The following is a 23,015-nucleotide window of genomic DNA, read 5'->3' as shown; positions in this document are numbered from 1 at the left end:
ACCCACAAAAAATCCCCCCAAAAACCCCAAAACTGCATAGCTGTTGCCGACAAAAAGATAAAGTTTCCTTATATTCTTGGCTTAAATATTCTAAAGTACAGGTAGAGAGGACAGCCAAAATCTGGGTGAAGTTTTCCAGAATTTGCTTGATTTTCCTGCTTCAGTGTTCTGACAGATCCTTCCTAAATTCCAAGAAGACTTAAGTGCCATAGTAAAAACCAGGCTTGTTAACACCTCATAGAGAACACCCCAAAATTATTAACTACTACAGAAAATTCAGACCTAATTATTTTCTATTGGATGAGTTTTATACAGTATTGACTCCTTAACGGAAGAGAGATCTTTGACATGGATGTCAGGAAAGCTTTCAAAAATGGAAAGAATGATGGAGCAGGTAGGATTTAGGAGCAGAATGATGGAGCAGGTAGGATTTAGGAGCAGACTGTTCCTGAGAGAAGCTTTTTGATTCTCTCCTGACCCTTTAGAAGCTGCTGCCCTGGAGCAGTGCATGGGTACGAAGATCCCCGGAGGTGCTTTTCTCCTTCCCAGTCCCCTGGTTCATCCATAGCCCAGTCCCTGAGGTGTCCCAGGGCAGTCAGGAGTGGCCAGGGCCCTTCTGCATGGCCAGCATCCAGACAGGGACACACTGCTCAGGGAAGCCCTCCTGCCTCTCCTCCCTGAGGATGGTGAGTCCGCTCATCTCGATGAGGCTGTGCAGGATGTTGAGGTCGCGGATCACGCTGCTGTCCAGGCAGTCCAGGGTGCAGCCCTCCCTGGCCACATTGTCCTTCAGAATGATCACTCCGTTGTCCTTCAAGCCCCCCTGGCAGCGGATGAGGAACTCCAGGAGATCTTTGTCTGTCAGATATCCTGTGGGTGAAAAGATGGTGCCTTAGGTTGGAAAGGGGGCTGTGTGTTCTGTTCCTATCCGCCAGCTCCACACTCTTGAAAACCGGCAGCAGGACGTGCTTGCTGATCCGACCTATCCCAGAGCCACAGTCCAGGGCACGGCTGGTGCCAGCTTTCCCCACCCCCTGGGGGATACAAGAAAATCAATGGAAATCTGAAAAATACCACCTGAAAACAATCACAGCAACTGTGTGTCTTAGGTTGAAAGATTTAGCTGGGGTGTGCGTTCTCTTTGCCATCTGTCAGAGCTGGGGCAGTTCTCTGCTGTTCATTGGGCAGTTTTCTTTATCTCTTCCACAACCCATCCTCCCTCCAGGAGATCTCTTCTGTTCGTGGGCCATTAATTATTAATTATCTTCTGTCCATGGCCACTGAGTGTCCCTGCAGGGCTGATCCAATTCCATCATCCCATGGGGAGATGCTCCGCCCAGGGGAGGAGCCAAGAATTCCTACCTGGATCCAATCTGAGCCTGGAGCAGCACAGCAGCCTTTGCCCACTGCATTGCCAGAGGAGCAGCTTTCTGCTGCCCTGCATTGCCAGAGGGAGCCCAGGCCCATCTGCAGCAGCCCTGGAGCTCAGAGGAAAACTCCCCCCTTGTGCAGGATCCCTGCTCCAGCAGCAGCACAGCTGGCACTGCAGGAGGGCTGAGCCCCCATGGGATGGAAATGGGGCTGTGCCACCCCCTGACACACAGGGGGCAGGGCATGGTCTGACTCTGGCAGTGGTTTGGTTTTTGTTTTGTACTATTGCATTTGTATTTTTAATTTTCCTAGTCAATAACTGTTATTCCTACTCCCATATCTTTGCCTTAGAGCCCCCCTTAATTTCAAAATTATAACAATTCAGCAGGAGGGTCTTTACATTTTCCAGTTCAGGGGTGGCTCCTGCCTTCCTTGGCAGACACCTGGCTTTTCAAACCAAGACAGATGGAAAATAGATTGCTATTAAACATTCAGACAGGTCAGAAGGGTGCCTTGATCTGAGTCTCCATGGCCTGTTTATTGCAGAAAAGTATTATTCTTGTCCTGCCAGATTTAACTAGGAAATCTTGGGCAAATCAACGAGATCCACAAATACAAACTCCAATCAATATTTGGGATCCATAGTGGTAGCAGCAACAGATGTGGACAGAAGCCACTGAGGAGAGTGGAGAAAATAGTGGGTGCTGAAGGGTTTTTTAATCTGGTGGTTTAAGTTATAACAAGAATCAGTGGCAGGAGGCTGGAGCCAAACAAATTCATACAGGGAATAAGTGACAACTGTTTAACAGTGTAAGCAATTACCCATTGGAAACTACCAACAGAAGTGGGGTTTACCACCTCTTGAAGTCCTCAAACCAAGTGTGGTTGAATCTTTCAAGATACGTTTTAATTGAACACAAACTACTGGGTTAGCAGGGGTTAGAGGAATGAATAGAGCAGCTTGGGATATAGAGTGGGTCAGACTAGATAATCCCAGTCCCCTCTGTTTTTTACTGCTAAAAATCTCTGTAACATTGTGTAGTAGCACTGTTTCCCTCCATCAAAGGAGTTCTGGATCAAAGATCGATCCAGCAAAGAATGCAAAGCCAATTCCACAATGCCAATTAAACTCCTCATGTTACTCCATACCCCATGGGATTTTTGCAGATATGTATATATTATAAAATAGTGGTTTTTTCCAGTGTTATTGAGATTCTGTTTCTTATCCTTCCTTCTCAAAGATCAGGAGTTCTGTGGAGAACAGTGGTGCAGAACTCAGAGAAGAGCAAAATGAGAACTCTCACATGTGAAACATCTAACATGAGCAAACAAGGACAGGTGATCAGAAACTGAATGAAAAACTTGGTAAAAATAATCACCTGTATTTTCTAGTAAAACTATTTTGTTTTCTTGATGGAAGATTTAAACTTTTATAAATGGAAGCTGTCATTTCAAAATGACATTTTGACATAGCAGGTCAAGTTTCTTTAACCACTCCTAACAAAACAAAACAAACAAACAAACAAGAAAAAAGTAAAAAGCCCCAAACCCTAAAGCTGAATACCTTTCAAGTTGGAGGAAAACGGTAATTTCTATATGGAATGTAAGCTTGCACTTTTACTTATTTTACAAAATGACTGCTTGGGCTCACATGGTTATGCATGCATAAGACAAATCAAGATTTCATTGGCAGGATTCATTGAAGCTTTTGAACGCCTAATTTGGAGCTTATTTTTCTCTTTACCTGACTTTTGGTGTAGTTTCCTAAGAAAATGAGATCTTAGAGGTGTTTCTCTCTAGCAGACAGTTCTGCCCTCGCTCCATCAAATGAATTTGCTGGCATATTTGAGCCAAATTCCAGATAGAGGAAGAAGTTTGATTAATGATTAAGATGTCTCCATATTTCCTTGACGTTAATGGAGAAAGAAGATTCAGGTCTGTGTCTGTGCTAGGAATATGATACACTCCCTTAATTAGGAGCCACATATCTGACCAGCACAACCTTAGATAGCTCATCTAAGCTCATCCCTCCTCATTTTGACTTGGATCTGCTCAAAAGGTGAGGCAGGAGCTACATTTACTGCAATGACTCAGTATTAAAGAAATGCAAAAATACAAAGTAAAATTATGCTGCTGTAAAGCAATTTGTTCAGACATCCTCTTGAATAATTTCTTCTGCCCTCTGAAACGGCACCCTGGACACTAGAGTTCAGAGATTAGGAGAAAACCTTCTTTCCACTGCACAGAATTAATTTTTTTTGTAAGGTACACAGCTCTCATTTTCTGGTTGCTCTAAATGCTGCAGGGCATTCACTGGGGTGGCTGCAGGAGAAGAAGCAGATGTTCTTTATGGGAGAGGCTACTGTGGGACATAGCTAAGGGAACCTATGTCTGATAAACATCAGTGCACGTAATAAGACCTGATCTGATTTACAGGTATTGGTGATTCCACTATGGCTTTTTTCCCTGATTGTTTCTTGAAATACCTCCAAGCCTGGATAATCAGCAGCTTCAGAAAGCACTGTTTACAAGTGTGGTCAGCCCTGTGTCTCTCTCTGCACCTAAGAAAGAACATTTCTGCTCCACAAAATCCCTGTGTGGGGCCTCACCCTCAGCTGCCCCTTTGCAGGCAGGCTGCTCTCCAAGATCTGGCACGTTTCTCCAATAAATGACCTGAAAAAACCAACTTGATTTGTACCCACTGTGCATGTGGGGAACTCTCAGAAGTCTCTTGTGGTGTTTTAGGAAGTAGCCCCAAAAATATGAGAACCTCCTTGGAGCAGAGGCTGCCTGTTCTGTGAGGTGCCAGGCCAGAGGATCACGCAGAACTAACCTGAAACCCACTGAATCCAGATGACGTCGTATCTTCGTGGGGCAGGTGTGAATTCCTGGAGGCTTTTGCAGTAATACATCTCTACTCTGTCCTCCTTGCCCTGCAGGTAGTTTGGGACCTCAGCCAGGAAATTCTCCATCATATCCACCAGCTCCACACTCTTGAAAACCGGCAGCAGGACGTGCTTGCTGATCCGACCTATCCCAGAGCCACAGTCCAGGGCACGGCCGGTGCCAGCTTTCCCCACCCCCTGGGGGATACAAGAAAATCAATGGAAATCTGAAAAATACCACCTGAAAACAATCACAGCAACTGTGTGTCTTAGGCTGAAAGATTTAGCTGGGGTGTGCGTTCTATTTGCCATCTGGCATCTATTTGCCAACTGCCTCAGAGCTGGGGCAGTTCTCTGCTGTTCATTGGGCAGTTTTCTTTATCTCTGCCACAGCCAATCCTCCCTCCAGGAGATCTCTGCTGTCCATGGCCAGCGAGTGTCCCTGCAGGGCTGATCCAATTCCATCATCCCATGGGAGATGCTGCGCCCAGGGGAGGAGCCAAGCATTCCTACCCGGATACAATCTGAGCCTGGCACAGCACAGCAGCCTTTGCCCCCTGCATTGCCAGAGGAGCAGCTTTCTGCTGCCCTGCATTGCCAGAGGGAGCCCAGGCCCATCTGCAGCAGCCCTGGAGCTGCAGAGGAAAACTCCCCCCTTGTGCAGGATCCCTGCTCCAGCAGCAGCACAGCTGGCACTGCAGGAGGGCTGAGCCCCCATGGGATGGGGCTGTGCCACCCCCTGGCACACAGCCCCTGTTCTAACTCTGGCAGTGGTTTGTTCTCTTTTTTTGTACTATTGCATTTGTATTTTTAATTTTCCTAGTCAATAACTGTTATTCCTACTCCCATATCTTTGCCTGAGAGCCCCCCTTACTTTTAAAATTATAATAACTTAGAGGGAGGGACATTGAATTTTCCATTTCAAGAGTGGCTCATGCCTTCCTTGGCAGACACCTGTCTTTTGTCTTTTCAAACCAAGACACTGTTACCAGCCAACCTGGTGTCTTTCCTTATCTTTGCAGGGCTGTTGGGAGATTGATAAGAATCAGCACAGATTTGGGTACCTCTGTCTGAGCTGAGCTGGGCTGTCACACTCCTGGCCTGCTGCTGCTGGGACTTCTCACTGCATTTACTGCTGTACAGGAAGTTTTTGCTTGGGGTAAGAAGAGACAGAGTCTTTCACAAGCTCTTGGCTTTCTCAGAAGATCCACTACTCTCTGTAAAGTCCTTGCACCTTCAAATGTTCACACCTCACAGGGAGCTATGTGGCTAGATAAGCCTCATTCTGTGCCCTGGAAAGGCCAATAAAAAAGGAAGCGTACACCAAATACTGCATGCAAGCAGCAACTTCTGCAGCACACAACTCCTGAGGTGCCCATGTGCATTTCTACAGATACACAGAATCCCTGGGATCAAAGTGCAGTCCTTAAAACAGATTGTGTTTGAACAAAGATCTCAGAGTGGTAGGTAACTTGTGACAACTCAAGAAGTTTGGGCTGGAGCATATACAGAATTTCTCTTTTAGGCATGGAGACAAGAAGGATGATTGACTAGGTTTTGCTTAACTGTTCCTTCTTTCTTCATAAATGTCATCATTGGACAGAGATCAGACATGAAAAAATGTGGCACAAAGGCTGTGACTATGAGAAAATAGTGAAGCGCTGTAAAAGAGGCTTTATAATGAAAGCTGTATTTCACCCCTAAAGCTTCCATTCTAGCTATAAAACAGCTCTTAAGAGCCTGCTGCTGTTCTGTAAAACAGAAATTCTGAGCCTACACATGCTCTGACTGTGGGATAGGAGCTGCCCCGGCCAAAGCTATCTGTTAAGCAAACATATTAAAAGCAAATGTAAACACCTTTTCCCTGTCCTCTGGAACTGAGTGTTGAAGTGAAAGCCGTGGGCCAAAGTCCCTGCTGCAACTTCACTGCGCTCAAAGGCAACAAGCCCTGGAAGAGTCTTGCTCTTCCTGCTTATTGGGAGATCCCCCCTGTGTAATGAACCCAGCATAAATCATGGAACTCACACTTTTTTGGCCTGGCTTCAGTGGGTAATTCAGTAGATTATTAAGGTCAAAGGACAGCACTGTCAATGACATGACTATGAATAGCCCAGGCCAGCATCTGATTACACGCAGTAATTGTAGAAAGAGCACACAAGGGCTCTCACCAGTCTCCAGGGCTGCTGCTCCCAATTTGTATGGCCAGGAAGATTAATCTCCTGGTGTGTGCACGAGTCCACAGACCTTCAACCCTACTGGGCTCTGGAGACTACCTGTTTGTAGTTAGCCAGAAAATGGGAGCCATTCCTCATCCACAGGCTGCACCGGGAACACATCCCACAGCTCTTTTATTCCAAAGGAAATTTATGAGTGCCCAGTTTAGCTTCAGAGAACAATTTTGGGGTCTATATGTGTCCTAAAGGACAATGATACTGAGTAATGGGAAGCAAGTAGTCAGAGGAGCAGTCAGTCTCAAATTTTGAAGCCTGTTCTGGCTTACAGTTCCCGATGATACTTCAGGTCTTGGAAGCTCCTGCACGTGGCTTTTACTGAGAGGTAAAAGGTAAAGACTAAAAGGTATCAAGGAGTTCAGGAAAGGAGAAGGAACTGTGTCTTGGATCTTTACAAAGGTGTATTTCCATATTGTTGGCTGGCAGGTACATACAGGTCTGCACTGATGGGATTAACTAAAAATCTTTGAGAAAGCTGCTGAGAAAACTGGGATGATTTACCAAAACCACCAACAGAATTCAACAAAAAGCCAGGTAATTCCTTCAACATTTGTGCTTCACAGAATCTACAGTCATAGTAGGGACTCAAAACAGGGAATTCATCACTCAAAGCAGGGAATTCATCACTCAAAGCAGGGAATTCATCTCCCATGACACGTCACAGCAAGGACCTCTGATGACACATCTCTGTGTGCCATCGAGAAGGAGGAAAGGGAACGGTCATGGGAGATGAAGTTGGATCCCACACTTTGCTGAAAAGGAGTGAGAGCTTCCAGCAGTCAGTTGAGAAGCCCTGTGAAACACCACGGCTCCGTTTGTAATGAAAATGTTGACATAATTCCATGTTCAGCTAATATATTTTCAGTTTGGAAGTGCTTAGGGCTTTGACAGTGTATTAACATTTTCTTTGGAAGGCAAACATTTTCCCAAAAGTCTAATTGAGTTGAAAATCAGATTCCTTATTCAAAAAAATGGTATAAGTGAAAACTGTAAGCCAGAACAGGCTTCAAAATTTGAGACTGACTGCTCCTCTGACTACTTGCTTCCCATTACTCAGAATCACTGTCCTTTAGGACACATATACACCCCAAAATTGTTCTCTAAAGCTATATTGGGCACTCATAAATTTCCTTTGGAATAGAAGAGCTGTGGGATATGTTCCCAGTGCTACTTCAGGTCTTGGAAGAGCAGAAAGGCAGTGAAGCTATATATGACAAAAAAAAGGAATCAGAGTTCAAGAAAAAGATAAAAATCCCAGTGGTTTTCCTTCTAAATAAACAAAAAAAGGAGCGTGTTTTCAACAACATCTCTTCTATCACCCTGATCAGACTGGAGAAAAATCACTTTTCAAGAAGTTTTCACTCAGCAAGTAACCAATCACGCAGGTGAGTTGAGGGCAGAGAGGGAGCCATAAAGTCAATATAATCTCCATCTGTAATATTTTACACACCTACAGCTCACAACCGACGCCGAATTAATGCTTCCTTTGTTTTCTTTATTTTCCTTTTTACTCCCTGCCTCCGGATCAGGCACTGGGGAACACGGTGGCTGTGTGGACACGGAGGCATTAGCAGGCTGCCATAAATATGCAGGGCTGTAGCTGTGCTGATAACCCCGTACCTGAGACAGCCTGGAGCTTGTCTGCAGAGCCCTGCTGGCTCAGGCCATGTTGCTCTTGGTTTGAGTTCTGCCCACACACACATAAAACCTCTTAACTCCAGCACAGTGGCACTTTCAACCCTCGCTCGACTCGCCCGCGGAGCTGAAATATCAGTGAATAAAACATCAGTGAAGCCCTCAGTCCCTTCCTGTAATTCCTTCCATGTGCCCAAGGCAAGATGAATTCTTTTCTCCAAAGAAATCTGTAGCTCAGTTTACAGTGGTGCTAAGGATCATGCTAAGAAATGCCATACCTGAAGGAATGCAACATCAGTCATGGAAGGGAAATGTCACTGTGTGGCATTTTCACGCCAGCCAAACTAACTCAGGAGGGGTAATTTGAGTGGAACCGGGCAAATGTTTGTTCAGGGAGCACCGGTTTTGCCAGAATGCAGAGTTTTAAATGAATAAAACTCTCTGTGAAACTGGTATTTCAAATCTAGAGAATAGTTTTTAGCCAAAAAAACCATGGGAAAGAATGTTGAAAATGTCAAAGTACTGGTTTTTTTTGTTGTTGGGTTGTTTTGTTTTTTGTAACTTTCAAGGAAAAAAGAAACCAAACTTGTCAACTTTCATTTCTAAAGAGCATTTTTTATTTTGGAACTGACTTGAGCTCTTTGAAACAAAGGGGAAAGTTTTTCAGAGGGTGAAACAATAAAAATATTGTTCAGTTCATCTGAAACAAATTTTCCTATTTCCCAATTTTGTTAAACTTCTCTTAAAAGAGAAGTTTGTTTCATCTTTTTAGCGTGAAGCATATTGGTTTTTTTCTATCTTGATCACCTTATGGGTTAAAAAAAATATTCATAGAGCCATAAACTCTGTAATACAGCTCATTAGCTTTATTATCAAGTCACTGCTACAGAAAGCCACTAAATCTCTGTATCTGGTTGAACAGGATTCAAATTTCAGTAGTAAGAAAGACAAATAAATCATAAGAAACATAATCAATTGGCTACATCTCAACAGGCTTTAACAAACAGAATCAGAATAAGCAAAAGGTGCAGACTCCTTTCTGTTGCTTTTTTATTTTTTTCTTTCTTGTTTGATCTTGGCCATTCAGAGTATCCTTTCTATCCCTGGCTAATTATAGGAGTGGAAATTTTGCTCTGGAGTATTTTGTATCTGTCATCACAGCTGATGCATTGGGTATGATTCCCCTTTGGCATGTGAAACTCTGTCACAGACTGTACTTCTTTCCTTTTCGGGTCTTGGAGAGGTGACACAAACCTGCTGCAGGAAACTGCATCTGTGTGATGTCTAGGAAGGGAGAAATCTTCCCCTGAGCACACACTTCTGCACCACTTGAATTCCACAAATGTCCTTAAAACAAGACTTAAATAAAATTTAAGGAATGTGCCTCAACTGTGTTTCATTTTCCTTCTGAAAACGCTGTTTTCAGAAACTTCATATGTCGTATTTTCTGAAAAATCCCTTTGCCAGGATTTTCTCCTGGGAAGCTGAGAAGCCTCAGAGAAAAAGGAAAACAATATTATCGCATTTGCTTCTCCTGTGTTTTGCTGCTTTGGAATGTGTTTGGAGATTGTTTATCCAACAAGTGAATGGTTTTTACTTAATGACCAAACACGGTCAGGCTGTGTCGGGACTCTGGAGAGTCACGAGTTTTTCATTAGTATCTTCTAGCCTTTTGAAAGTATCATTTCTGTATTCTTTAGTATAGTTTTAGTATAGCATAATATAATATAATATAATATAATATAATATAATATAATATAATATAATATAATATAATATAATATAATATAAATATATAATATAATATAATATAATATAATAATAAATTAGCCTTCTAAGAACATGGAGTCAGATTCATCATTTCCTTCCTGCCACGGGGAACCCCAAAAATACCACATGCAGAAATGTTACCATCAGCTTCAGCTCCTCACTGAACCTCCTTTGTATTTTCTCATTTTGTGTTTGTTGACAGTGTGACACAGGGAGGCTCTGAGAAGCCTTTTTTGCCTCAGCATTAATACAAATGATTGTTGATACAGAAAAATGCAGCTATTCACTTGTGTTTTTCTGGCTCAGAGTCCCAAAAGTCTCCCTCTATCAGGTACAGCAAACTTTGCCATCACTTGCCCTTCACAGCTCTGCATGATTTCTATCTGTTATCAAGCCACACTCATTTTCCATTCCAATCCATTTAAACTGTGCCTTTTTTTTTTGCATATACAACATCTAATTAACTTATTGAGCTTTCTTCCCACAGTGGATCATTAAGGCTAAGAAAAGGTCATGTGGCTACCCCAAATTTGTACGTTTGAGCAGAAACTTAAAGATCTATGGCAGCATTATATAGAACTAGTCATTTTGTCAGCAGGAGAACTTCACAAATTTGTTTGTGGATTCTTAAACATCTAGTACTGTTGTTGAGTTGATTTAGTGGGCTCCTTCCCTGGGAAAAGGGAAGGGCAGTCAGAAAACCATCAGGCCACACTTCTAAAGGTTTTCAGATTTCTAAAGACAGTTTTAGGACTCAACAGGATTTTCAGAAACCTAAGGACCAAAGTGATACTGCTCTTAAAATCCCGCTTGGCATCTCCTTGCAACTCAGGCCAAAGCAGACCTTTCAAGACTTTACAGTCCTTTAGCAATCTGCCTGAAAAGGTGTTCAGTGACACTGGAATGTTTAAGGAAAAATATTTTGCCTAATGTGTAGCCTCTTCTATATAATGTGTAGGAGAAAGTGGATTTTGTTGCAGCATTCTCAGAAATACCTATAAATAGGCAAACCAGAAACTGGGCATTTAGTCTCAGCTAGTTTCCCAACTGGACTGCAAGAATTTGCACAGACAAATGTGCCACTGAAGCCAACAAGGATTTTATCATGAAAGGTTTCAGTCCTGCATTCAGAATTAATCAAACCCAGGTAAAAGAACTCCTCATTGCAGCTTGGGAGCATTAGAAAAGGATGTAAAACAGGTAAATAATGATGTAGGACCAGGCAAAATGTGTATTTATTGTATTTGCCGGGAATGCCCCAATGAAGGCAGGAATGATGAATCTGACTCCATGTTCTCAGAAGGCTAATTTCTTATTTTATGATACTATATTATATTAAAGAATACTATACTATACTAAAGAATACAGAAAAGATACTAAATGCTAAAAAGATAATAATGAAAACTCGTGGCTCTTTCCAGAGTCCCGACACAGCTTGGCCCCAATTGGCCAATGAGTCAAAGCAACTCACAGCAGAATCCAATGAAACAATCACCTGTGGGTAAACAATCTCTAAACACATTCCACGTGAGCAAAACAGAAGAAAAACAAATGAGATGAAAATTGTTTTCCTTTTCTCTGAGGCTTCTCAGCTTCCCAGGAGAAAAATCCTAGGTGAAGGGATTTTTTCAGAGAATGTGAATGCCACATGTATTCATGCTGAAAAGTTACCTGGTGGAACACATGATTAGACCCAGCAACAGTGGTGACTGCAAATCAAACGTGACACACAGTGCCATTTAAATCAGGCGTTCCTGGGCACCGTGCAGGTAATTTTTGAAACATCACCACTGTCACATTCATATTTTCTCAAAAATCCCTTTGCCCAAAATTTTTCTCCTGGGAAGCTGAGAAGCCTCAGAGAAAAAGGAAAACAATTCTTACCTCATTTGCTTCTCCTGTGTTTTGCTGCTTTGGAATGTATTTGGAGATTGTTTACCCACAGGTGATTGTTTCATTGGATTCTGGTGTGAGTTGTTTTCACTCTTTGGCCAGTTGGGGCCAAGCTGTGTTGGGACTCTGCAAAGAGAAATGAGTTTTCCTTATTATCTTTTTAGCCTTCTCTAAGTATCCTTTCTGTATTCTTTAATATAGTTTAGTATAGCATTCTTTAATATAATATAGTATCATAAAATAATAAATTAGCCTTCTGAGAACATGGAGTCAGATCCGCCATTCCTTCCTCTGTCTGGGGGCAACCGAAACACAATCCACCACTGCTCCTTGCAGAAGATGAGATTAAATGACTCACCCCAACAAACTTCCTGAGGAATTCCCGGGAGGATTCCACGTCGGTGTTGGAGAGCTCGATGTAGTCCCCCATCATTCCCTCCTCCGTGGCGGGCACCTCGCGGTAGAAGTGCTTGGCCCTGGCGTAGAACTGCATCTCCCCGTTGATCACTTGGCTTGTCAGGGCGTAAAGCTTCACTGCAAGCAGTGAAAATCACCATTATAAATCACCATTTTATCGTTAGTGACAGATATTTCTGCCTTAGCTAATTGCTCCATGTGGTGGTGGAACAGCAGGCCCAAGGCCTACAAACCAAACCCTGACCCGAGCCCACAGGGGCCATGAGGGAGCTGACAGCTCTTTGTGGGAACAGAGCTCTGCAGCAGTGAAAAACAACTTGGTTTTCCTCAGAAAGAGCTTGGAGACTGTGGAAAACAACCTGCTTTCCCCGAGAAAGGACTCTAGGACTGTGATAAACACTAGCCACCTGTATAAACTGGTTTTATACCATTGGATAGAGAAATGAAAGTTATCTCTCACAAACAACCCTTCCTGCATCAACACACCAGGAGTTTGAGTGAGCAATCAATACAGGGCAACAACTTGCGACCAACTGGGGATAGACAGGGGATGTTCTTAAAAAACCTATAAAAGGGTTTAATAAAATAAACCACGTTGGATCCTTTCTTTTTGCACCATAAAATGTGTCCTGCATCCTTCTTTATCGAGCGCCACAGCGACACTCCAAAGGCACAATGATGAATGTTGGATTTTACCCTTTTCTGACCCAGAGATGGGGCAACTGAGAGGCATTTTAAAAACTTTTATTCCATTTTCAATCTCATGAGAAGGGTGCAGATGTTATAATTCACACCATCACAATCAGAAGCCAATTATTTCTTAATTACAATACACTATAAGTGTTTCTTGGCCTATCAGCTTTTGCCACACCATGCTGTAAATGCCTTAAAGCCAATAATCTAAAATTACCCCTCGTGGGTCCTACTACAATGCATCTTTCATAGTTCTATTTCTCCAAAGTATCCAGTCTTATTTACAAAACCATCCTTTGAAACTTGTTTCTAGTTTCCATTTCTCTCTCAGCAATGTCTGTCCTATTCCATGGCATTTCTAAGTCAGCATTTCTTATCTCAAGGTTTACGTACAGATGCACACTGTGTGAGCCTTCTGCCAGGGCTTGAGAATTTTCTCAAATCCATTTCCCACAGATGAAGACCTGTAAACTTAATTTGAGCCTTCAAAACACCAAATCCATTTCTAAAGCAATGGTGGAAGGAAAGGTGTTGGATTGAATCCTACAAGACCTTGCAGGGATCCAGCCCTCCTCATGAAAATTCGCTGCTTTCAGGTTCAGAAGTCATTTCAATCATCACACTGTGTTTTTGTGTCAGTGAAGAATCACTTCAGGTTTGCAATGAACACACATGCCAAGGACATCAAGTGGTCTGATTTTTCCTGGAAAAGCTGTGGGCAGCATTTACTACTGAGCAGGGTCACCATTTCTGCTCTCACTGACCTAACTGTTGTGCAGATTTCCAGAAATGCTTCCCAGCTATTGACAGCTGCACAGGGAGTGCCCCAGGAAGAGAGGGGATGAATGAGGCACTTGCTCTGGTTTATTTTTAGTGATACTGTATGGTCTGTGGCAGTGCAAGTAAGCTGAACCAAGGAGCAGATGGTAGTCTCAGACCTAAATGAGTACACAGGGGGGACACAATTTACAAGAGACACTCCTAAATTTTCATCTGGCACAGGTCAAGGAGCAAGGTAATCAGTGGGTGATATACTGAAAGGTTCCTGTGTGCCAGAGGCTTGGAGGTTTCCTTCCACGTCTTGGCTACGTTGCTGGTAACATACAGTAATCAATATTTTGAAGCTGTTTTATTAAAACCTGTGAGTTTTCCTGGATAAAGTTCTATTTTTCCCTGTTCTTTAAAAACTGAGGTGAATCTTCCACAGCCTGGGGTTTTCTGTACTCAATGTGCATCATCATATCAAAAGTATGGATATATCAGAAGTTTGGATTGAGGGAGGCTGTCAGTTTTGCTGGCAAATCATCACCTCTGACTATCTTGTGTGTGCACACAACTGCCCAGGCATTCTCCTGTGTGAGTGACAGACCCTCCACCCAAAACACAACTCCAACACAGTGAAAACCAAGCAACGAGGAGGAGCAGAGTCACACTGGGATGAAGCCTTTGCAAGCACCACCTTGCAGTGTGAGACCAGCTCTGCTGCAGCTTCCCAGAGCTCCCAGGGAACTGGAAATGCTCCAGCAGCAAACACCTTCTGAGTTCATGGCAGGAGAGGCAGGGAGAGCTCCCTGGCAGCAGTTCTTTGTCCCTGCATCTTCAAACTTCCAGGGGAGCACTGCCAGCTCCTGTGGGAAGGGGCTGAATAGGCTTGTGCAGGCCAGGGAACAGGAATTATGCCCTCCATACAGAGGAGGAGAGCAAGGCCAGAGGCCCTGAATATAAGCCTGGAATGTGTTTAATTGAGGGCAAGCAAGCTCAGCGGGGAATGATAAGTGTGTGCCTGCCCATCCTCAGCAGGAGAGTGACATTTTGGAGGCAAATGAGGGGGGGACAAAGGAAGTAGGATAGGGAATAATTACCACCAAGGACCACTCAGAACAGAATAGTGCTATTGGGTTACATATAAGCAGCATGCCCAGCATATCCCTCATCCAACAAAAGCAGCATTACCAGCCCCTCTTGTCATCACCTGCTTAAGTCAACTGCTGAACGGATACTATTAAAGCTTTAATCCATTACACATTTATGTTATGCCTGAGAAATTTATACCACAAGAAGCACTGAGCCCAGCAAGGGTCAAACCTGGGAGTTTTACACACTCCAGTGATTATATTCACATACTCAGAAGAAACCATTTAGCTGAAGAAATTAATGTGAAGGGGGCAGCAGCCAATCTCCAGAACAACTTGGCCAGGGTGGCTCCCAGAGCCTGGGAAGAAGACTCCATCCATAGCTGGGATTTTCCCAGTAAGGAATCTCTGTCCTTATCCAGAAGTGGCACCATCTTGTCTTCTCTGTGTCTGCTTTTGCTCTGTTTCAGAGGTCAGCCTGTCTGCTGAACAGAACTGAATCCCTATATGTTGGCTTTGTGAGATTTTCCATATAAGAAACCAGTGATGATTCCAGGGGTTGTTCCATGGACCTGTCAAGGGATGGTGATTTATCCCTTTTAGTTAGATTGAAAGGAAGGACATTTACAGGCTGTCTGCACACCAGGACAGCATGAACAACAAATATTCAGAGTCTTTCTACTCAAAACATGAGCCTGACCTGCGGCAACACATGGGGACGATATGGTGTTCAGGATATCAGATCTGGAGTGTCTGCTCTCACATTTCTCACTCAGAACCAATATCAGGCTTGCAGAATTCCTGCCAGGACTTGCATGCACACACCAGCTGACTGCAGCTCCTCCTGGGCCATGTGGGGCCCCAGAGCCCTGCCCTACGTGCTGGCATCTGAAACAATCTTTGGATGAGCATCCACAGGGGCTTCTCCATTAAACTGTGCAAAGATGTTTTTATGCATGTCTCCCACCCCAGGGCATGCAAGGACACAGGACAGTGCAAAGAGGGGCACTGTACCCCAAATTTTGTCCCGTGGACCCACAGCCTCACTTGTACAGTGTGAGATCCACAGAGGTGATTTCCACCTCTCGCTCCTTCAGTGCTGCTCCTCCCTCTCAGGAATTTGCAGCACTGCCAACTCTCCCAATGCACAGCCCAGTTTTGCAGACACAGCCAATCAACCTCACCTCTGATCTGCCTCGCAGCTGTGCCTGGCATGCAGGCTCCAGCAGCACCACAGGGAGGAGGAGAGGGTTTGCCAGCTTGCAGGAATCTACCCCAAAAGAGAAGTGCCACATGTCCTTGGTGGCTGTCAGGGTTGCAGCCGTGCCTCCCCCTCATCACAGGACCTGTCTAGCCAGAGGCATCTCCCTTTCCATGACCCGTGTGGGACTGGCTCATGCATCAGGAAATTAAATACTTGTGAGGCCTGCTATGGGTACACAGGCTGCCTTCAACAGATTCCATAAAGTAGGGCATGAACAGGATAGGACAACACAGGCTGCAACTTCCTCAGACATCACAGGGCAGGCAGCTGGCTAACATATGAGGTTCTTGCTGTTAAGGCAGGTAACTTGTAAGATTTGAAGTCAGAAATGTGTTTCCAGTAAAGAAGAAACTTTTTCATGGCACACTTGTCCCTCAGCTGAATCTGCTGGCAAGTCCTCAAGGGAAGGTGGCTGAAGCAAACTCACTGCTCAGGCAGGCTGAGGGCACCAAGTGGCTCCCTAAAGGTCACTCCAGTCATGAGACATCAATAATTTTCAGTCACTGCAAACACAGTCTGGATGCAGAGTGTGATCTACGGCTGAATGCCAGCCAATGTGGACTAGACAGACACCATCCACCTGAGCCTTTTGCCCTGCAAAGTTCAAAACATTACCTCTCATATTTTCTTATGGATCAGTTAAAAATGTTGTTTTCCAGTGCATTTGGTCTAAATCTCTAAAGAAATGGACCACTTGACACATAAGACCCAGTGCAATCCCAACCTGCAGTACACTGACTTACAATTCTTGACTTCAGGGTTTCCTCAACTAAATTTCCCTGGCAGAAGTAAATGTTGCAAGTAATTTTTTTTGAAGTTTTTATTTGTGAACATTATTTTGTGGCTCCAATTGCTTTCTGTGAGATACTGAACCAATTCCAGTTTGGCTGAGTGCTCCCTTTTAAATGCAACATCTGCTTTGTGCATCAGTTGAAAAAGGGTTATCTGCGTGCATGGAAGAATCTACCTCTCTGCTGTGGTCTGAGTACAATGTAAATTCTGCTTTATGGAGGATGAACATCCTGCCATCCCCAAAGCAGATTTTACTTTTAGCCACGTGCCTCACATGCAGGAATATTTGTCTCCAGGGGTGGATCTTCTCAGTTTTCCACTGCAGATCTCAGCCCACTGGCACCCAGTCCCACAGCCCGTGCAAACACGTGCATCATTTCCAGCATCTGAGTAGCTCCAATAAAGCCCACTGGGCTTAAGGGCTCTCACACACATTTAAGTACATTGTTGGATCAGGGCCTGAAGTTACTCATGTCTTTTATTTATAAATGTTAGCCTGGTCTGTAAAAGTGACATGTTTCTCTTAAGAGGCTGTGATACCAGATACACTCAGCTCCTAAGTAAACACACCCAGAAGAGCTCCACCACTGAGCTCAGCAATGGAGTGGGGGGAGAATGGAGAGTTAGCAGAGTTTGGAGGAAGCTTTGGACCATGCTGACCCTGGGCAGCACTGCAGGATTCAGTGTGAGGCTTGGTTTCAGTGTTATTACTCATAAATCGGGTTAAGCACATGCTTAACTTCCCTGCTAGGTCACAGTGTTGCTCTAGTCCTTTGTTTACACAGTGATATCTGGCTCCAGTCTTGAGGACTGAGAAGCTCAGCTCATTTCTGCTCAGGTCCACTCTGAACTGAGCTGGAAACTGTCATTGTGCAGAGATGTTCAGACCTGCCACATTCTGTTCTCTCCATCACAGAAAGCACAGGATCACAGGATAGTCCAAGTTGAAAGAGCCCTAAGGAAGTCTCTGGTCCAAACTGCTGCTCAAAGCAGGGACAGACATGATGCCACATGAGGCTCAGCAGGGTTTAGACAGCCACCAGTGATGGAGAATTGTACAACTTCCCTAAGCAACCTATTCCAATGCCTGACTGTCCTCACATAAGAAGATTTTTTTCATTATAACCAGTCTGGACTACTTTGGATTCATGGCCACCAGCCTTTGTCTTCATGCTGCACACAACTGTGCAGATCTTAGCTCCATCTTATTCATGACCTTCCTGTAGGTGCTAGCAGGGTGATATTTGGTCTCTCTTCTGGCTGAACATGCCCCATTCCCTTTGTCTGTCTTCTCAGGGCATGTGCTCCAGTTCCCCCACCACAATGACAGTCTTCATTCCATGCCATTTCCTGCTCTGGCAGTTCAAGGCCCTTTTGCTACAGAAAAGGTGATAATTCCTTCACTCAACTAGCCATGCTTCTGTTAATTCATCCTGGATTCTGTTGGCTGCCAGGACATTAATCTGCTGCCTACCAAAACCCCACCAGGAGGAACTCCCTGGCCAGCCTGTGATGTTGCTGCCCAGGGTTTTACCATTCCATGGTTCTAAACAGGACAGGTCCCAGGACAGACCCTCGTAGGATTCCACTGAGTTCAAGATTTGACCACAACTTTCTGAGCCAATCACCTGAACATTTTTTACCTGACTGTCCCCCTATCCAGACCCTGCCATCACAGCAGGATGTGAATTTCCCTGGATGTGTACTCACAGCACATGAACCACTCCACCTGTGTGGGGGTCCCAGTTGTGGGTTTCTCTGGGGCTGGATTGAAGGCACTTGAGATGATAGTTCATATTTGGACTCAGGTGTTTATTATTTCTTATCAGTAAAACAGTCTCACTGCAGTGAGTTCTGCAGCTTTTCATTAGAAGGCACAAAATGGCCAACAATCTCTTGTTCCCAGGTCTCCTAAGGCTAAACTATCCAATTCAGAACTGACACCTGGATTATTTTCCCTTTTAACCCAATAACTGATCCCAAAGACCCCCAGTGGGGGCTTTTCTGCCCAATTACAAAATGCCACCTTAACCCAAGAAGAAGAAGGAAGAAGCATGAAGAAGAAGCCCAGGATGACACCCTGTGCCCTCCATCTTGCTTCCATCCACAACATACTAAAAATCCCAAACCCTGAATTTCTCACCCAGTGATACAGCTACACTGCTCTGTATAATCTATTTCACACTTTTGTGGGTTCCAGTCTAGCTTGAAGTCTGGGAAACTTTCTCCATGGATGAGGGTCAAAGTCAGTGCTGCCCTGGGGATCAGGGCACCCCAGAGCAGACAGAGAAATATTCCCAGTGCCCTGGGTTTCCACACACCTGTCCTCATGCCCACTTTTACTTCAGGGAGTCAGACACATGGTGCAAATTCACCTGAAGGCTGGGCTCACAGTGCATCTTCCATGGAGTCAAAGTAACTTGGGTAGGCTGGCAATGGGCTTGTAAGATCATTAGTTAAGTTTTAATGAGTCAGATAATGAAAAGCCTGGCAGAGGGACCTTTGGTCTGAGAGGAACATTTTCCAAAGCTTGTTGGCCAGGAATGGAAATTCAATAAAATTCAGACAAGAAATAAGTATAGTTTTATGAGTGAAGCAATTAGGCCTGGAAACAGCTGAGTGGTGCCTGATGGGTTCTCAGCCATTTGAAACACTTAAACCAAGGTATTTCTGTGTTCATAAATAAATTCTGTGTTCTGTGACGCAGACAAGTTACAAACATGCTGCCAGAATTTTTACACTCAATTCCAAGTTAGATGCTCACAATGGTACCTTCTAACCTTAAAATGATGCAGTGGTACTTACACTAACAGCTAACAATGTAGGAAATCCTGCTCAGTTTCTAATAAGTTGTGTTTATTTTCAAAACAAATGAAAGAATAACATTTTCATCAACTTCATCAGATTCCATCAACCTGTAATTGATTTCCCTTCCTTTCCATCTTTCCTTCCTTTCCATTGTTCACAGCTACCTACCACTAGGGATAGGAGTATTTATCTTCCATGTTTCATTTTAAATAGCTGCAGATATTGCTGCATTAAAAATACTAAGGTAATAAATACAGTATATAAATATATATATTTATTAGTAAATATAGCATATTATATATAATAATAATAATACTAAATTGCACATTAAAATACTAAGATAACATGAAAATTTTTTTTCTCTTTACAGGATTAATGAATTCTACCCTCTTGAGCAGAGTTATCACTGGGATCTCTACAGTTCACACAAATAGGTAAGATATTCCTTTTGCCTAAATGGATCATTCAATTAGAAAGGAACCCCCAAGAATTCACTTAAACAGATTGCACAGGCTCATCCATCCCATCTTAACATTCCTACAGGTCTGACATTGAGTGTAGGCTGAACAATTCTGCTTAAAACAGAACATGCTAATGTAACACAGACTCAAGTCAAATCTACTTTTTAGCTTTATTCTCACAGGGAAATTTTGTTTCTTATTCAGGGCCAAATTTGAATAAGAAATGAACATTCATTTTTTACATCTTAAAAAACCCAAAAAAACCTACCAAACCCTCTTGGCATTCTGTAGCAGAGGCTGTCACTGAAATTTGTATATAAACAAATTTTTGGAAGCATTTTCCTCCCAGAGAGCAAACAGTAAGTTAGACAATCTGCTGCAGAGATCTGTGTAAGAAAGGCTCTTGAAAAAAAAATTTAAATCACCACCTTTTGAGCACTTGTCCAAATCAATACAAACACCAGAGCTAAGGACACCCAGAATGACAACAAAAAAGGTATCAGGCACAAGAAAGAACCACCTGCCAGCTCTGCTAGTTTTGCATTTGTCCTTCCAAGCTCCAAACAGGTCAAGGCACGTTTTACTCAAATGATGCCAAAAATAGGAATGGTCAGCCAGAAACCAAACTTCTCCTTCACTCTTGCAAGTCTTTCCCTTGCTCTCCTCTAAAAATCTGTGGAGTATTTAGGTGAAACAACAGACTGCTGGATTAGAGGGAGTTGGGAGACACAGTTCCAAACTCTTTAGTGAGCACTGCAGTCTCTTGAGCTGGGTTTCTCAAAACTACTCCTCCTCCTCCTCACTGCCAGTAACCATCTCCACCTTCTGACACAATCCATCTTTCCAGAGCGCACATGGACACTCCTGCCCACAGCTACTCACCCAGGGGGAGCTTTTCCAGCAGGTAAAGGTAGCACTTGAAGAAGTCGTTCTGGATTGCCTTGTGCAGGACAAAGGACATGCTGTGCCGACAGAGTTCCTCATCTGTCTTGTGCCAGCGTGACTTAAAGGCCAAATGCGCTGCTTTATAGGCCATGATGAAGATTTTTTCTGGGAGAATGGCTGCTGTTGTGGCTGGTGTTCTCTGGAGGAGCTGTCCTTCCACGGGGGCAGAGGCAGAGTCATTTAAATTGTGGCAATGTGCTGTCATTCTATATGGGGTGTGTGCCAGGGGGTGGAGGCGGGTGAGAGGGGAGTGAGAAATGCTGGCTCTTGGCACTGGCTCACACTTATCCCTGGAGTGTTGCCCTCTGAAGCAAGCAGGTGCTGGAAAGTGAAATTAAAAAAAAAAAAATCCACCAGGAAATTGCTTAGCCAATGTTAAAGCGTATCCGCTCCAAAAAGGAGTGGCTTTAATTCAATTGTACTTTTCTTAATCTATTCAGCTTTCACTCCAAAAGAAGTCAGAATCTCCCTCTTACATCTTGCAGGATGATTTTGTTTCTGTGTCTCTCCCTCACTACTGGTTCTTCAGTGCAGGGCACTCAAGAGGAAGGCCAGAAGACAGAACATGGATGTACCTCTACACAAACTGTGAGTCCTAATAAACTGTGATTCCAGCAAGCAAAGGTGGAATCCTTTTCAAGCTCTGTTTGTTCCAGGATGCTGCACTGCAGAAACACAGTCAGGAAATTAGATGTTCTCAATACAAATGGGCTGCCCTACGCCCCCAGCAGCACTGCAACCTCCTGACAAATATCTGCCCAAGTTTTTAAGAACAGCACAAAGGTGACCCAGCCTTCACTAAGCAAAACAAATCTTATTTGGAAAAACAGACTTGATTTTCTTTTAAGCAGGATCGGTTCCCTAGTCCAGCTCACAGCTGATATGTGGGAGTTTATCACATGCCACAGTTTGGGGGCTGGAACAGCCACCTGGGATGGCAGTGGCTGCATCCATAATGCAGATTTCCTGCTCCATCCTGTCAGAGAGGTGTGCTGCAGGGTGTTGGAGCCCTGGCTGCTGAGAATTTTAAACTTTCTGTGCTGACAGACTCTGACTCCCAAGGGAGCACTGCATTGACCTGAGGCCATGGAGAAGGCTTCCCAAATGGAATGACAGAACTGGGATTGTGGGTGTGGAGTTTGATTAGAAATGTGCAATATCACACGGTGGAAAACTTGGAGTTTAAGGTTTTAGAATATAGTAATATATGTAAAGCAAGATGGAGGTTTTAGGGCAGTGGCTGGTCCTTCTTCCTTCTCCATGGGTTTGGGTGGTTTTGTGTAATTGGATAAAAAAGTCCCCATTGCAGGCCATGGGTGGTTGGTTATTGGGTTAAAAGTAAAAATAATGGAGGCGTCATTTCTCAATTGAACAATTTATCCTTAAAAGGCCTTGCAGAGAGAGAGAGATGGGGCTCCATTTTTAGTTTGTTAGAGTGATGTGCTGCAGAGCTCAGGGTTGGTGAGACTGTAACAGAGATAAGAACTAATAAACATCTGAGTCCAAACAAGAAATACCATCTACATGCATTTAATCCCAACCCTGGCAAAAATAAGCAAAGAATCCACACCAGAGAGTGCCACAACAGCCAAAGGTAATCCTGGATTCACTCAGCAAAGTGAGATTTCCTCTTGCCAGACACCATAAACCCCATAAGAATTGTTGGGCACAGTGGCACCCACACTTGTCTTTCCATGGTACAGTTCTCACCCGATACAAACATGTCAGAAATAACAGTTCTGAAAAAAACAGAGTTAGTTTTTCAGGGTTAATGTTGGTTAAAACTCTTTAAGGTAAATTAGTCGTAGGTTTGATTCACAGCAGTCCTGCCCTACACAAAAAGAGTGAAGATGTCCAGAAGGCTGCATAAACACTACTTTTATTTTCTTATTATTTTACCTGCATAAGATCAAATCCCTATTGCAGATCTGTCATCTGTGAGTTGCTGTGGACACTCCTTGCTCCTCAGATCCTAGTGCAGATAACCAACTGAATCT

General features: G+C 43.8%; 1 protein-coding gene across 1 annotated transcript; it reads right to left on the bottom strand.

The window, feature by feature from the left end:
• Positions 1-595: 595 nt before the first annotated feature.
• METTL11B (methyltransferase like 11B) lies at positions 596-21,198 on the bottom strand. The gene is made up of 4 exons (XM_030953677.1): positions 20,956-21,198; positions 12,144-12,319; positions 4,205-4,454; positions 596-870 (listed from the first exon to the last, which is right to left on the bottom strand). The coding sequence occupies exons 1-4, from the start codon at positions 21,107-21,109 to the stop codon at positions 596-598; spliced, it is 855 nt and encodes a 284-aa protein (XP_030809537.1). The 5' UTR covers positions 21,110-21,198.
• Between the last annotated feature and the right edge of the window lie 1,817 nt (positions 21,199-23,015).

This window comes from Camarhynchus parvulus, chromosome 8 (genome assembly GCF_901933205.1).
Source record: "Camarhynchus parvulus chromosome 8, STF_HiC, whole genome shotgun sequence".
NCBI classification, from domain to species: domain Eukaryota; kingdom Metazoa; phylum Chordata; class Aves; order Passeriformes; family Thraupidae; genus Camarhynchus; species Camarhynchus parvulus.
Note: the sequence above shows the minus strand (reverse complement) of the source record. Positions and strands in the feature narration are given on the sequence as shown.

Coding starts and splice junctions, on each gene's coding strand:
- METTL11B (XM_030953677.1), bottom strand. CDS start 21,109: ATGGCCTATAAAGCAGCGCATTTGGCCTTTAAGTCACGCTGGCACAAG. Junction 12,320..20,955: donor GCTGGAAAAGCTCCCCCTGG/GTGAGTAGCTGT, acceptor CACTGCTTGCAG/TGAAGCTTTACGCCCTGACA. Junction 4,455..12,143: donor TCCTCAGGAAGTTTGTTGGG/GTGAGTCATTTA, acceptor TGTATCCCCCAG/GGGGTGGGGAAAGCTGGCAC.